Here is a 14,501-nt window from a genome sequence, read left to right on the forward strand (position 1 = left end):
GGTGAGAGCACACCTGTGATCGTCACAAAGGAGGTGACCGAGAAAGGGGCGCGAAGCGGTGTATTGGTGAGGTGTGCGAGCAACGAATGTGTGCCAAAGTGTTCGGTGGTCAGGTGTGTGACCAAGTCGGTGAGCGGAGTGAGTGTACCGAGGTGTGAAAGAAAAGGTACGAGGAGAATGGGAACGGCTGCATGTATGAGCAAGAAAGAGGTAGCGTATGCATGTAAGCCTGCAGGTGAAGCGTCGACGGTAACCGGGTTAAAGGTTAGGTCGACTTTTAGCCGGATCGGGCCCTCGGTGCGTGCCGGGCTTCGCGTGCCGCGAGAACCAGCGGAGATCCGAGCCACGGCGGGTTCGAAAGGACCGCCGTGCGCGATCCACGCTGGGCCTCGCGTGGAGCGGCCGCGTCCGGGCTCCACAAGGCGGAGCGGGCAGCTCGATAGGAAGGGTCGTCATGGCGACCACTTTCTATTGAGACGTGCCGGCAGGTCGAGATCGGGACATTGGATGGCTCCACGCCGAAGTGGTGCATGGGATCTCGGCCCGGGTAAGCCTCCGTCCCTGCCCCGAATGCGGGACGTATCCAGCCGCTGGCACAAAACGACCCGCGTTCATTGCTCGGCTGTACGAAGCCGGGCTGTAGATGTGAATTGGCGCACCGAGAGGATGTAATAAGTAGACGGGTGATGGTGATAGTGATAGTGATTTAAAACGAAATTTAGAAAAGTGAATAGAATTGGCAGTAAATGGAAAATTTTTGAATTGTTGGATTTGGACGAGCGAAATTGGTAGTGAGAGACCCCCGATGTGGTGGGATGGCAAATCCACCATCCCTCACCGGTGGGGGCAAATGCGCAATAGTTTATGGGGTGGCTATGACAACCGAGCCAGGGAGGGCTTGGATAATTGTAGGGATCTAGCGAAGATGACATTAGGTAACGTTAAGGTTAGTTAGTGACTGATACCTGTAGTGGGGACGCAGGTAGATTAGTGTGGATTATAGTGACGTGGGAGCGCAATAGTTTAAAGGGACGACTGGGAAGCGCAAGTTTCAGAGGGGAGAAGTTAGCTGAGATGATGCCGTGTGTGTGAGGATTGAACAGGTGAGAATGGAACAGGTGTGATTGCACAGGTGTGCAACTGAACAGGTGTGTGGAGCAGTGTATGAGTGAGTGATGGTGATGTGTGTTGCGTTGACCAACTGGTCCAGAAAGAGGAGGAGGGTGCAGGTGGCACCAGGTGAGATTGCACAGGTGTGCAACGACAGGTGAATGAAAGACAGGTGCATGGAATAAATGGTATGGAGTATTGGAATGGATGGTCGTGGAGTGAGTATGGTGGAAATTGTGGAGTGGAGTGGATGGTGCGAAGGTGTGAATGGGGGAAGAGTGGACCCCCATCACGGATACCCGGGGCGGGTAGTGTAAGGGTTAGGTAGAGGGTACAGGTAAATTGTGGTTTGGATATTGGCATCTGTGGGGCGGGTGAAAGAATGGTCTGTGGATGGGTGCATTAGTGTTGTGGAAATGGCTGGGCGTGTAGCCTGTTAGTGTGTGTAGTTGTTTGAGCACTCCACCACTGTGAGGATGTTGGCCAGGTGAGGCCGCAGGTGGGCTCTGGGAGCCGGTAGTAGTTGTTGTGGATGGGGCCCGAGGATCCGGAGGACGGACCCGGGTAGCCCAGTGCCAGAGGGCACCATGGGGTGACAGAGCCAGGAGAGGGGCTGCCCCCAGTTAGATAGGTTAGGGTGAGGAGCTAGGTAAGCTCGGGTGGCAACTACAGTGGTGGAGGTGTGCAGGTGGGTAGACCTGTTGGGAGAGCTACACGTCGCGGCCCAGAAATTGTGCGAGGGCACCGGGAGATGAATCGGGGGAGTGAGACCCCAAATTGAAAAGCACCACAGTTTGGCCAATGGGAATTGGTTTTCAGAACCCATAGTGTAAGTTGGCCAATGGATTGGCAGGGAAAGACCCCGGGTAGTGTAAAGTGTGTTAAAGTCATTTAGAGGATAGTTAGGATGAAGGATCTCCTCGCACCATCTGCATCCACTCACCTGAGGTGACAGGTACTCCACACCATGCCATGTTTTGATTATTTTTTATGATGCAAATGTTTGGATTGTGCGACGCATCATGACGTGGGTGTGACATTGTGCGTAATTCCATCTCTCCCTCCTTATGAGGATTGATGATGAATTGGTGATGGCAAATTTTGAAGTAGAGGGATTGTGGAGACGAATTTGGTATAGGGGAAATATGGGGAAGACGTGACAGTAGTGACGAATTGGTAATGCGTAGATTTTGTACATATGGGGTAAGGGCAAGGGTAGGCTAGGTAACAGGGGGGTGACGTACGGTAGGGACGAGCTTTCTCACTTCGCCCTCCGTACGCATTTCGCCTTGCATTGCCTTTTTGATGTGTACCCTTGAGACCTTACCCCTCGCTCATCTGTCTTGTCCCCCCTTTTTGTCTCCCACATGAGGACCTGAGCGCCGTTGGGCGCCGAGGGGAGCGTGTGTGGGTCGGCCATTGTGCGCCCGAAATTCCCAGAACCAGCTGTCTGCATCGATGCACCACATTATGGACCACATGTCAGTGGCCGAGCACCACTTATGGACCCCATGGGTTGGGGCAAGGCCCCTCTGCTGGAACCGGCCATGAGGGCCCGAAATCTTGCTGGCGGACCTTGGCCACAGGGCACCGATGCCCCACAGGTGAACCACACTAGTCGGCCCTGTGGGCCATAAATAAACGAAAATAAAAAGGACACCTTGGGCACACTTTATTACAAATAGGCCGCCAGTAAGCAAAGCAAAATGGAAATGACAACAACTGGAAGAAATAATAATAACCAGCAGAGGGAGCCGAAGAGCAAGAGACACCTGCAGGGTTGGGTTTGTTGGTTTTATTTTATTCATTGAACAATGGTGACTGCACCGATTGGTGCTTGGGTGTGTATTGGTGCGTTTTTGGGTGCTTTAATGGTGCATTGATGCAGAGCAGACTGTCCTCCCCCCAGAAAGAACAATTACAGGTCCTGGGTTAGTTTTGTAAATAAAAATAGCGTCAATTGTAAATAATGCTTCCCACCGTCAGTGTGTAGTGTGAAGACCATTCCGCAATTCGGTTAACTGTGGGCGTAAGTCTGTTAGGCAGGGTGCAATGGAGCAGCGGGACACATTTATTTATGTTTTAAAACTGTCGCACTCAGGGTCAGGCTAAAAGTAGAGGGAACTACACCTACATGCCACACTAAGGTAAAAGTAATAGGCCCGGGACGTGCCTAAGGGGAGGAGGGTGCAGTGTTGTGAATATGAGAATGTGTTTTTTTTTATTTTGTGGTGGTGGTAAAATGTTGTAAAAGGTTGTTGTGAAAGGTTGTTGTAAAATATCACCCCTCCTCCCTCCGTTGTGGTTGTATAAAGGTCAAAGGGCGTTCCCGTAGTTAGTCCATAGAAAAACATACATGTAGGTCACGATATATCTTTTCTTTTGATAGTTATCTCTTATTCTGTGTTTTAGGATAAGGCTGTGTCTCCCATTAATTAAAAGTACTCCATTGCACCAGTGAAAGAGAATAGACCCCCTTTCCTTCCCATCCCCAAAAGCCTCGATTGCCCATATTACCTCCCCTCCGATCCAATTGCCGCCATTGGCCACGAGGCAGGGTTGGGGAAGAAAGGCGTGTCTCCACCTCGTCATAGAGGGGGAGGAGTGAACCAGCCCCGCTCGACCAACCATGAGCCAGGGGTTTGGCTACAGAGGGCGGAGGAAGAGCGGTGGGGGAGGTTCGCAAAGGTTGAGGGGCGGGGGCCTATATAACCCAAGGCAGGGGTGTGGCAAAGAGAGATGAGTTGGTCTGAGTCGGTTGCCAGAGGAGGGTCAGTGGTTGCGGTGGTGAGGAGTGAGAGAAAAGAAGAAAGAGTGAGGGTTTGGACCAGACAGGCAGACGGGAGATGAGCCTTTACCGAGAGACGAGAGGGAGTCCAAGGAGTTGAGTCCAACCAAGAAGTCCAGAGTTGAACTGCAGCTCGAGCCACCGCAACTGCATTTGCTGCAGCTGGAGCCACCGAAACAGCAGCCACAGCAGCGTGAGGCCTGGACGGCAGTTTGGAGCACGGCCGCGGAGGAGCGGCGGCTGCCCAACGAGTCAATCGTGCTGAAGGACCAGTGGACCTCCCTATCCCGCCAGCCATCCATCTCCCGCCAGTCCTATCATCAATTCCCCGCGTGAGTCAGTGTTCTGTTTGTGCTGTCCTGGGTTAGTTAAGTCTGTAGATAAGCTAAATTTGCACTGTGTCATCTGCGTCTTGTACTTGTAAATAAACTGAATTGCTTTTTGTTGCTTGTGTGTAAATAGTAAATAAATTCAGTAGTAATATTTCAAACCTTTTGTCTTTCGTCTTGGCCTTCTTTTTCCTCTTTGCATTCGTCGCCTTTGTCTTTTCCCCATTGGGCAGCTACGGTGCGATACGGCCAAAGTCTGGGTGAATCGGGTGAGTTTGTTAGGTCGCGGTCTTACACAACCGCTCGGTCTATAACATCTAACCGCGATCTATAACAATATATATATATATATATATATATATATATATATATATATATATTGTTGGGGATTTGGGAATTGTGTGTGTAATTTGATGTAAATTTTCCCCTTTTTTGTATGCTGTAAATCCTGTAAATATCACCCTCCAAGTATCAAAGATCAAAGGTCGTCTGTAGTTAGGCCATCGCACACACGTAGCAAATCTATGATTTCCCTCATTAGTTATGTCCTTATTCTATGTAGTTGAAGGCTCTGTTTTCCACTTGTTCATTACGTTGCATCAATTAAATAAGACAGGTCCCTCCGACGCCCCATGGCATCTTCCAAGTGCCAGGTTTGCCAGGTTTGCCAGGTTTGCTGCAATTGACTCCTTTAGCCACTTTGCTGCATTTTCATCTCCTTTATCCACTTTGCTGCATTTCATCCCCCGTCCACTCCATTACGCACGAGGTAACCTCGGAGAAGAAAGGCGTGTCTCCACCTCGTCATAGAGGGGAGGAGTGAGTCAGCCCCACTCAACCAACCAAGAACAAGGGGTTGGGCTTGGAGGGGGTGTGGAGAGAAACATCGAGGAGCTTCGCAAAGGTTCAAGGGAGGGGCATATATAACCCACGGTGGCACGGCCCCCAAGAGAGAGATATACGTGCGACGATTGTGAGAGCAGCAGGTTGAAAAGGAGAGATACGTGCGACAATCGCGCAGGCAGGAGATTGAGGGAGAAAGACGCGTCAGACGATTTGGAGAGAAGGGGAGGACCAAAAGAGCCCGAGGCGTGCAGCGACAACCAGCCCCTGCCGCGTGCAACGAGATACGTATGCCGACGTCGCCCTGCTCGCTCCCAGCCTGAAAAGGACCGGCTTGCTGTGCACCCTGCCAAGCCTTCCAGCTTGTGGTTCGACCTTCTTCTCCCTCCAGCTAAACCAACCTGCAATTTCCCCATCGTGTGAGTCTGCCCGTTTGTCCGTCTTTCATGTTGTCTTGGGGTTTATAAGTAAGACTGTTTAATATAAGCTAATCATTGCACTATGTCTCCTGCTCCTTCCATTGCCTTGTAAATCGTATTTCCTTTCCTTTCTGCTTTAGTTGTGTGTAAATAGTCATAAATCCTGTTATTCCCTACTTTGTCTTTTTCTTCTTCATGCTCTTTCGGTCGCTTTAGAGGTTTCCATCATTGCACACCTGTGGCACGATTTGGCCAACGTTTAGGATCGGGTTTAGTATTGTTAATGGCTCGAACTTCGGGTTGCTAAAACCGCTCGGCAACTAGTCCATCTAAAACCGGGGTTCGAGCGGTACTTGTCTCCCTGTTCTGCGGAGAGACGGATAAAGGTATTTGGGATAAACCCTGGACCCATAACCCTGATCCGTTCCATCCCGCGGGAGAGCGTTACAAGTACCAGGACCGGGGAGACGGCCAGCTTAACAGGACAAGGGGCTAATCACCCCTTGCTAACGGGAGAGCCGTCCCCCGTATCAGTAACAATATATATATATATATATATATATATATTTATATATATATATATATATATATATATATATATATATATATATATATATATATATATATATATATATATCACATGAAAAAGTAAGTACACCCCATGTAATGTTTTGACTTTTTCAACATATTTGAACATACAGCTAGTTGATCTTCATTTCAACAATACTGATAGATAAAGGTGATATAATATAACAAATATCATGAAACATTTACATTTTGTAGTCCATTGTATAATTTAAATAAACATAAATGCAAATTTCGCATGTGGAAAAAGTAAGTACACCCTTGGCTCAAATAGGTGGTATTGCCCCCTTTGGCAGAAACAACCTCAAGTAGGCGTTTCTTATAACTGTCTCTGACATCGAATGGGAGAAATTTTAGCCCACTCCTCCATGCGGAATTCTTTCAGCTGTGCGATGTTTGAGGGGTTTCTTGCAGGCACAGCTCTTTTCAAATCCCCCCACAACATCTCGATGGGATTTAGATCTGGGCTTTGACTTGGCCATTCCAGAACCCTCCATTTCTTTCTTTTCAGCCATTCCTTGGTGGATTTACTGGTACTAGGGCATTGCCCGTACTATATCTATATCTAAAATTATATCCCCCCCCTCTATTTACATGAAATGGTTTGGTCCAAAGCGAACGGCTTCCGGAGTTTGGTAAAGAAATCGCCATCGCGTGCACAAACGCGCAGGAAAGCGAATGAATCGCAAATTCGTTTTTATTAGTTTGAAAACATAGTTTAACGCCAACATAGCGCCAACATAGTTTGCAAACGTGAAATAAATGAATACGCTCTCAAATGTGCCATCCGAGGCAGAGTGTGTCCGCCACGTTCGGCACACGCGATAGTTCGCTGCTCTCTGATTGGTTGAATCGTTTTTTGGACATAGCTCGGTAAGTAATTGTCCGATTAATATGAAACCTTGAAAAGGCACATCCTCGGGTCCCCAGCAATATACCTGGCAAGTTAAAAGTATATCGGACCCGTGGTTGTCGAGAAACAGCGGTCACAGACAAACAAACAAACGTACAAACGTACAGAGATTACTGGAATTATAGATAGATGTTTAGGGTCATTGTCATGTTGCAAGGTCCACCTTCAGTTGAGCTTCAGCTTTCCGACAGATGGCCTCACATTATCCTCAAGCACCCTCTGATACAATGAAGAATTCATAGTGGATTCTCTGATGGTGAGCTGCCCAGGCCCTGATGCAGCAAAGCTGCCTCAAACCATAATATTTCCACCACCATGCTTTACAGTTGGTATCAGATTATTGTGGTCAAATGCTGTCTTTGGTTTTCGCCAAACATGTCTTCTGGTACTGTGGCCAAATAGCTCTACCTTTGACTCATCTGTCCAGAGCACATTGTTCCAGAAGTGCTGGTCTTTGCCTCGGTGTTCATTGGCAAACTTCAGTCTAGCCTTGATGCCTTTCTGGACAGCAAAGGTTTCCTCCTGGCACACCTCCCATGTGGATCAAATTTGTGCAGCCTCTTTCTAATGGTAGACTTGTGCACTTTGACATCAACAGTGGCAAGAGCTACCTGAGGTCCCGTGATGACATCCTGGGGTTCTTAGAGACTTCTTTCAGCATCTTGCGGTCTGCTCTCAGGCTGAACTTGCTGGTGCGGCCTGGCCTGAACAAGTTAGCAGTTGTTTGGAATCTTCTCCACTTATAGATGATCTTCCGCACAGTCGAATGATTGATTTCAAATTGTTTCGAGATCTTTTTAAATCCCTTCCCAGACTTGTAGGCATCTATAACCTTCTTTCTGAAGGCCTCCGAGAGCTCTTTTGATCTAGGCATGGTGACGCCACACACTTCAACAACAAAGAGCAAACCAAACTAAATGTCTGAGGTTTAAATAAGACAGGTTCCTCCAAGATCCTCTCACGATGTTCTAATCATTTGCACCTGAGCGGGTGCACCTGATTCTAATTTTAGGTATTTGAAGTGGTGATAAATGGAGGGGTGTACTTACTTTTTCCACATGCGAAATTTGCATTTATGTGTATTTAAATTATACAATGGACTACAAAATGTAAATGTTTCATGATATTTGTTTTATTATATCACCTTTATCTGTCAACATTGTTGAAATGAAGATCAAATACCTGCATGTTGAAATATGTTGAAAAAGTCAAAACTTTACATGGGGTGCACTTACTTTTTCATATGACTGTACTGCACAGAGGAGCATTCACTGAATTTGAATTTAAGACGGCATGTGAATTTAACATCTATATATATAGGCATTTTCATTTGTCAACAGGCATTTTCATGGAGGCCAGACACCAGGAAAACTGAATGTGAGGTGAAAATATTGATACCGGATGGCGGACAGGTGTGGGTATCTCAAAATTATGGGGTTTGGCTCTCTGATTAAACAACGACAGCACATTAACCTTTTGACGAGACCCTCTCACAGACGTCACAATCACAGCACAGGTACAGTCGTGGCCAAAAGTATTGGCACCCTTGCATTTTTTTCAAATTGCGCTCCAAAATGCCTTGGTAATCTGCTGCATGTGAGAAGTGTTACGATTTCATGATGCCATGCACACATTCAAGGCACCCAGTGCCAGAGGCAGCAGAGCAACCCCAAAACATCACTGAACCTCCATCACGTCTGACTAGGGAAGGTTTTCTTTTCTTTGAAGGCTTCATTTTGTTTTCTGTAAACATAGAGATCATGTGCTTTCCCAAAAAGCTCGAATTTGTTCTCATCTGTCCACAGGATATTCTTCCAGAAGGATTTTGGCTTGTTCAGGTGTGTTTTGGAAAATTCCAGTTGGGCATTCTTAGCAGTGGGGTCCTCCTGCGTCTCATACCATAGAACCCCCTTTCATAGAATTGGCGACGGATGGTTCAAGTTGCAACTGTCGTAACTTGTGTCTGATGGTCAGCTTGAATGTTTGGCAGTTGATTGAGGTGCTTTCTCCACCATTCAAACAATCATTTACTGCAATCTTAGATCAAGTTTTCTCTTGCGGCCACATCCAGGGAGGTTCGGCTGCAGTGCCATGGGCCTTAAACTTCCTGATAACATTGCGTACGATGGACACAGGAACATCAAGGTCTCTGGAGATGGACTTGTAGACTTGAGATTGTCCATGCTTGGCTACAATCTTGTGTCTGACCTCCTCATACAATTCTCTGGTTTTCTTTCTTTTCTCCATGCTCATTGCAGTACACACAGTGACACAAAACAGCAGAATTACTCCTTTTCCCCATTCAAACTGGATGAATGAGTGATTTCTATATTGCAGGCAGCTGCCACTCACCATAGGTGAGTTCAATTCCAAAGTGAAGGAGAATCACCTGCTAAAAATCTAATTATTTCTAACAACTTCTAAAAGGTGCCAATATTATTGCCCAGCCCATTTTAGGATTCGTGTGGAATAAGCTAATATTTCGTAATTTTTGCTGCTTTTTTTGTTTTGTTCCACTGCAAACCAAAGAAATACATATTTGAATACTAAAATGTTTTTTTTTATTTCAACAATTTTCTGGAAGAAACGGTGCATTATTTCAAAAAAGTGTAAGGGTGCCAATATTTTTGGTCACGACTGCATATAGAATCACTCATCTATATCTCAGCTCCTTACCGTTCCTGACTGTGTACAGGTACCCCACTATGTTTTGGTGCATATCCTGAAAATGCTTAAAAACAAAAGTAAAAAGGTGAATTATTGAGTTCAAAATGACAGTAGTAGTAGCACCTCCGATCAAAGTCTTTGTATGCCCCACGGAGCCAGGAGGTAGATGGTCGATTCAGGCTTGTGAGTCCATGATGGAAGTAGACGAGAGAATAATCACTTTCTATAAATTGGTCCAATGTGTACTTCATATACCTGCACAAAACATCTCGAGTTTATTTTGGAGAGTGCATTAACATTCACATACAAACTGCATAGAAAGCAAGAATACTGTTATTGAGGTGTCCATCTAGGATGATACAAAATATTATAATCTTATTCTCACTGGAGCAGTCGATGATGGTTAAGCTCGTGAATGGGAGGCATGTGACAGCAGCTATACACAATGACACGTCTGCCATAGTTGTCTTCCCCTGTGAAAGAAATACAGTTTATGTTCCCACAAGCGCAAAACTGATTCCACACTCAGTGCCTTGATAACAGCATTGTGGTAAAATGCAACTTACTAGTTTAGCCTTGTGTTAATCACTTTTAATATTTAAAAAATGTTGTGCTTAATACTACAAACAACTTTTGAAGGGAAGGTGGAAGAACAATCATCGGAACAGTGTACATTAGTCACATAAAGGTAAATACTACCTCGATATAAAGCGTTGAAATAAAAAAAAATAAAGGATGCCTTTTTCAACATAACTGTAATTGTAATTGTAAGAAAGTCTTTACCATTATGCCTGTAGGTGTGTGAACATTATTTACTATTATGCTTTTAAATGGTGTCTATGTAGCCCATTGATCATGTCAGTGAAGTGTAGGTCTGTAGTTGCTTTCTTTCTTTTCTCGGTCATCCTTTTTTTTTCATTTATAAGACTGGTGATGGCTTAGCGGTTTGGGTGCCGGCTTAGGGTCCTAGGATCCTGGGTTTGAATCCCGGTCGATCGCTGAATTAATGCCAGGGGGGTTGACTCAGCCTGTCATCCTTCTGAGGTCGGCAAATTGAGCACCAGTTAACTGGTAATTCCCTGTGTCGCAAGAGGCGACTAACAGGGTTGGCGGCAGGAAGATAATCCGGCCATAAAACATTTGCTTCAAAAAGGGGACCACGGTGCCCGAAAAAGAACAAACCCTGCACTGCGGGGAAAAATGGCCTCTAAAGGTGGTTCATATTGTTCATTGGTTCACGAGTTATCAAACAGAGTGACCACTATATTCGTCATGGGTGTGTGTCTGTCTGTCTGTCTGTCTGTCTGCAGCATAGCTACCCGATGATATCATAAGATCTTGATGAAACTTGTGTGGGAGGTTGATATCATGATCTAGTTGTGTCCTGCCTAGAGTGGGCGTATTGCGCCCATTGTGGGCGAAGCCACGCCCGAAAAAGATGTCTTCTTAGGGGGTAATCGAGTTCAAGCTACATCTTCTCCGAGGGAGTTGGCGGAATCTGACAGGGGTTTCGGTATTTGGTTAGGCCAATGTCACGTGTCTAGCCCCACGGAGCTCGATTTTTCATTTTCGCCCCAAGGTCAAGGTCACAAGGTCACGAAATTTAGAAAAGTCGATTTTTGATGGTTTTATTACATTGTTTGCTTCCTGATAGGGTGAAATGTCGTACATGATCTTATATTATCACATACATCATGAAATACAAGTTTTTCAACAAATTTCAGAATCTTCGACCTTTGACTTTTGGAGGTCACAAAGGTCAAATTTTCAAAGTTGGCGGAATCGAACCGAATTTTCGGTATTGTGTTGCTAACTAACCTCATAACTGATTATACATAATTTTCTATCTCATTTCAAGGTCAGTAACCTTCGTTTTGACATTTCCAGGCCAGCACAACACACAATTACATACAGCTGGCTCTTAAAGGCCTGCGCACGCAGCGCATTGGGGCCCTTTGTAAATAGGCATGTACACCGCTTGTCGGGGGCCGACACCTGCCACGTGGGCCCCCGACCCCCCAATCCGGGCCTGTTTCGGTTATAGTCCGTCCTTTGTCATTGAATACCGCTCGCTCGTGAACCATCGTCATCTCCTGACTTGTCCTTTTTTACATTTCCCTCATAGGGAATAAACCATTTCTTGTTCATTGCTCCTTGAAGTAAAATAATAAAGCTGGACTTTCTGTGCTTTTAATAACCTTTCTTTTCGTCCTCGTCACAATGTCTGTCTTCATCTGAGAGAATTTGGAAGCCATATGATAAATATGGTCTGTATAAAATGCCAGCTAATGACAACATGCCTTCTCTATACTCCATATTTGTCCAGCTGCCCCCACCAAGCTTCCTGGCACCATCAACACGCTTCCTGCTGCCACCACATTGGTTCCCACCACGACCACCACACTTCCCATTACCGCCACCACCACCCAGTACTCTTCCCATTGACATCCCTACCTCCCCCAACACACCACTCATTCTTATACTCCTCCCTCTCCCTCAGTATGGTCCACCAATATTAGAGGTTTCCATTCTAATATTTTTGATCTCTTAATTCAGGTTATGACTGCAGCTCCAGACAATGTAATGTTAGGCACAGGGACATATTGTTACATGCACACCACGGTCCCGAACCAAGCCGTGTCCTAGGCTATATAATTGCCACACAGGACGTCTTCCAAGTGAGCACAGTCCATGCCAGCATCTTCCGATCCGAGCTGGCTTTTCCCACTGTTGCGCGCTCAAAGGGGCCGGTTCCCACAGCGCAACTGGTGGAAAATTCCATTGTCCCTGATGGAGCTGTAAACGTAGTCCTCAACCCCACCCCTTAGGCGCCCAGCAACAAGGGAAGCCCCCGCCCCCTCTCGCACGCGAATGTTCCTCTGTACAGTATGTATACCGCGTGAATCAGTGCTCTGGACAGCAAGTAACATGCTTGAAAAGGCGTCCAAGCTCCCTGGGCAGCACCCGGCGTGCCTGAAAGACTCAGGTTCCCCACACATACCTGGCATGCCTGAAAGACTCGCCCCTCATGCTCCCTGCATTTGGCATGTTTGAAAAGGTACTCTAGAGGTACACAAATATTGAGGGAGAAGAAGGTCAAGACGGCCAATCCAAATGATTATTGTGAATTAATTGTTATTAATGGGGGATTTGGTTGCTGATAGGAGTTTGGACAGAGGCTAACCATCAACAACGAAAGAGTGAAGAGGTGAACAAACAGACGGACCGGAGGCAGGAATTAACCAATCACGGGGCCAAACAGATGGACCAAAAGCAAGGGAATAGACCGACTGAATAGATGGATTGAAAGTGGGAACTGAATATACATCGAAGGAAAGATTGCTAGAACGGATCAAACTGATCGAAGCATGGACCGAATGGAAATTGGGGGAATGAAAGACATAGTGGAAATGGGGAGATACCATGCTGGGAATACATAGACTAATTAACCACAACACATATTCCCATTCCTGAACAAATCCTTAGACAATAGGCAAATGTCTAACTTTACATAGACTAAGAAATACGATAACTAACTTGGGATCCATCTAGTGTAAATGGATGCGCTCCCCCAGATGTGCATTTTCCAAAACCACAACAGTATGTTTCAATTTAACATAATGTCTCTCTCACAGAATGTTTATAATTATTCTGTGCATCTCCCTGACTATTCTTTCTTCTGCTTTGAGAGGCCTCTTGCCCACTCTGGAGGTGGTATTGACATGCACAAGTAGTGCACAAATTTTTTTGGAAATGCCTGGGTAAATGAGGGACACCAAGTATATTGAAGGCAACGACTTCAACATAGGTGTGGCCTGTTGTAAAATAATCAGATCTACAACAGTGTCTCAGGTGAGTTTAATCAGAATCGATCTCCAGCAATATCTAAAAGAGAATTGGCAATCATAGGATCAATATACGTCAATCGTATAAGCAAGAAAGAGTATGACATTCAAGCAAATAAGCAAGTGATATGCAATGAGATTCCCCTTACCATTCTAAGCATACACGTGGATAAAGCATGATAAATGTCTCAGGAGTGCTCTTTACTCTTCGGAGCCAAGATCTTATAGTAGCCCCGTAGTGGTCAGTAGTTGTATGGCACCTGGTCGCAACTTGGGTACAATTTCACCACATTTCTCCCCGGGTTTAAAACCTCACAAGCAAGCCGGATAGCATTAATAGTTTAACTACAATTTGCAGCCGATTACGCAAGAGTTACATCACGACCAGCCAAAACGACCGGGGTGGCGGATCTCCCGTCCCGTGCGCATTCGGTACACATCGGGGCCGTCAGCGGCAGCATCAAGATCACCCCGTCAGAAATGCTCTCTATCTCAGGAGATGAGGGCGGCACAATTATACCAGGCGGCTCAGGTGAGCGAGAGGGCGGAATCGAAGGCAAATTTCCCAATACCGGATTCCCTGAGCGGAGGTCCGTCTCAACGTGATCCCCACAGGGAGCGATTTGCCGGACCGACATGGTGGACTCGCGGCCATCCGCCAGCTGGACCTGCGCGTGATCGGGATTAGTTTGGAAAATGCGAACCTTGTCAACTAGCGGGTCGTATTTACTTGTGCGTACTGCCCATTTGAGAAAGGCCGGTCCGGGCTGAGCAAGCCACCCAGGCAGTGGGCACACAGAACCTGTGTGGCGTGGGTAGCAAAATAAACGATCATGAGGAATTTCATTTGTAGCAGTGCATAGGAGCGAGCAGATGGAGTGAAGGGCCGCGTGCACCATCCCCGTCCATTGGTCCGGTCTCAGGCCATGAGTCTTGAGGCCCAAAGAGATGGCCCTCCATATTGTGCCATTAAAGCGCTCCACGCAACCGTTAGCGTGCGGG

At 46.4% G+C, this 14,501-nt stretch overlaps 1 protein-coding gene across 3 annotated transcripts in view; it reads right to left on the reverse strand.

Annotated features, from left to right (window-relative positions):
- Positions 1-14,501, reverse strand: part of ARHGAP8 (Rho GTPase activating protein 8) — a 162,603-nt gene that overhangs the window by 115,826 nt on the left and 32,276 nt on the right. For all 3 annotated transcript variants that reach the window (XM_068119018.2, XM_068119001.2, XM_068119009.2), the window contains 2 exons: positions 10,040-10,127; positions 9,778-9,909 (listed from right to left, as the gene is read on the reverse strand). In XM_068119018.2, coding sequence (XP_067975119.2) covers positions 9,778-9,909; positions 10,040-10,127 — 220 coding nt within the window. The remainder of the gene's footprint in view (positions 1-9,777; positions 9,910-10,039; positions 10,128-14,501) is intronic.

The sequence above is a fragment of the Myxine glutinosa genome, chromosome 1 (genome assembly GCF_964187855.1).
Source record: "Myxine glutinosa chromosome 1, kmMyxGlut1.1, whole genome shotgun sequence".
NCBI classification, from domain to species: Eukaryota; Metazoa; Chordata; class Myxini; order Myxiniformes; family Myxinidae; genus Myxine; species Myxine glutinosa.